At 64.4% G+C, this 1,006-nt stretch overlaps 2 protein-coding genes across 2 annotated transcripts in view; both read right to left on the bottom strand.

Annotated features, from left to right (window-relative positions):
- The window catches only part of VOLCADRAFT_100859 (uncharacterized protein), a gene marked incomplete at both ends in the record, with an annotated part of 32,225 nt that extends 31,653 nt beyond the window's left edge, over window positions 1–572 (bottom strand). Inside the window, 2 exons of the mRNA XM_002959361.1 lie at window positions 6–211; window positions 322–572. Of these exons, the coding sequence (XP_002959407.1) occupies window positions 6–211; window positions 322–571 (456 nt within the window). The remainder of the gene's footprint in view (window positions 1–5; window positions 212–321) is intronic.
- Window positions 573–577: 5 nt separating this feature from the next.
- VOLCADRAFT_70927 (uncharacterized protein) lies at window positions 578–847 on the bottom strand (the record flags this gene model as incomplete). Its single annotated transcript, XM_002959360.1, has 1 exon — window positions 578–847. A coding segment is annotated over one exon (270 nt), but the record flags the coding sequence as incomplete, so codon positions are not given.
- Window positions 848–1,006: the final 159 nt, after the last annotated feature.

Genomic DNA, 1,006 nt, shown 5'->3' with positions numbered 1-1,006 from the left:
TCGACGTGTCTCGATGGACAGGTGGAGAAGAGGACGCCAGCTCCGCCGGCGGCTGCATCACCAGAGGCGACGCCGCCGCCGCTGTTGCCGCATTTGGCGGCACTCGAATGACAAGTGGGAAGGAAGTGACTCGACGTGTCTCGATGGACAGGTGGAGAAGAGGACGACAGCTCCGCCGGCGGCTGCATCACCAGAGGCGACGCCGCCGCCGCTGTTGCCGCATTTGGCGGCACTCGAATGACAAGTGGGAAGGAAGTGACTCGACGTGTCTCGATGGACAGGTGGAGAAGAGGACGCCAGCTCCGCCGGCGGCTGCATCACCAGAGGCGACGCCGCCGCCGCTGTTGCCGCATTTGGCGGCACTCGAATGACAAGTGGGAAGGAAGTGACTCGACGTGTCTCGATGGACAGGTGGAGAAGAGGACGCCAGCTCCGCCGGCGGCTGCATCAGCAGAGGCGACGCCGCCGCCGCTGTTGCCGCATTTGGCGGCACTCGAATGACAAGTGGGAAGGAAGTGACTCGACGTGTCTCGATGGACAGGTGGAGAAGAGGACGCCAGCTCCGCCGGCGGCTGCATCACCAGAGGCGACGCCGCCGCCGCTGTTGCCGCATTTGGCGGCACTCGAATGACAAGTGGGAAGGAAGTGACTCGACGTGTCTCGATGGACAGGTGGAGAAGAGGACGCCAGCTCCGCCGGCGGCTGCATCAGCAGAGGCGACGCCGCCGCCGCTGTTGCCGCATTTGGCGGCACTCGAATGACAAGTGGGAAGGAAGTGACTCGAAGTGACTCGATGGACAGGTGGAGAAGAGGACGCCAGCTCCGCCGGCGGCTGCATCACCAGAGGCGACGCCGCCGCCGTTGTTGCCGCATTTGGCGGCACTCGAATGACAAGTGGGAAGGAAGTGACTCGACGTGTCTCGATGGACAGGTGGAGAAGAGGACGCCAGCTCCGCCGGCGGCTGCATCAGCAGAAGCGACGCCGCCGCCGTTGTTGGGCATTTGG

The sequence above is a fragment of the Volvox carteri genome (genome assembly GCF_000143455.1).
Source record: "Volvox carteri f. nagariensis unplaced genomic scaffold VOLCAscaffold_180, whole genome shotgun sequence".
NCBI lineage: Eukaryota > Viridiplantae > Chlorophyta > Chlorophyceae > Chlamydomonadales > Volvocaceae > Volvox > Volvox carteri.
The sequence above is the reverse complement of the archived record's forward strand: the minus strand, read 5'-3'. Positions and strand labels throughout refer to the sequence as shown.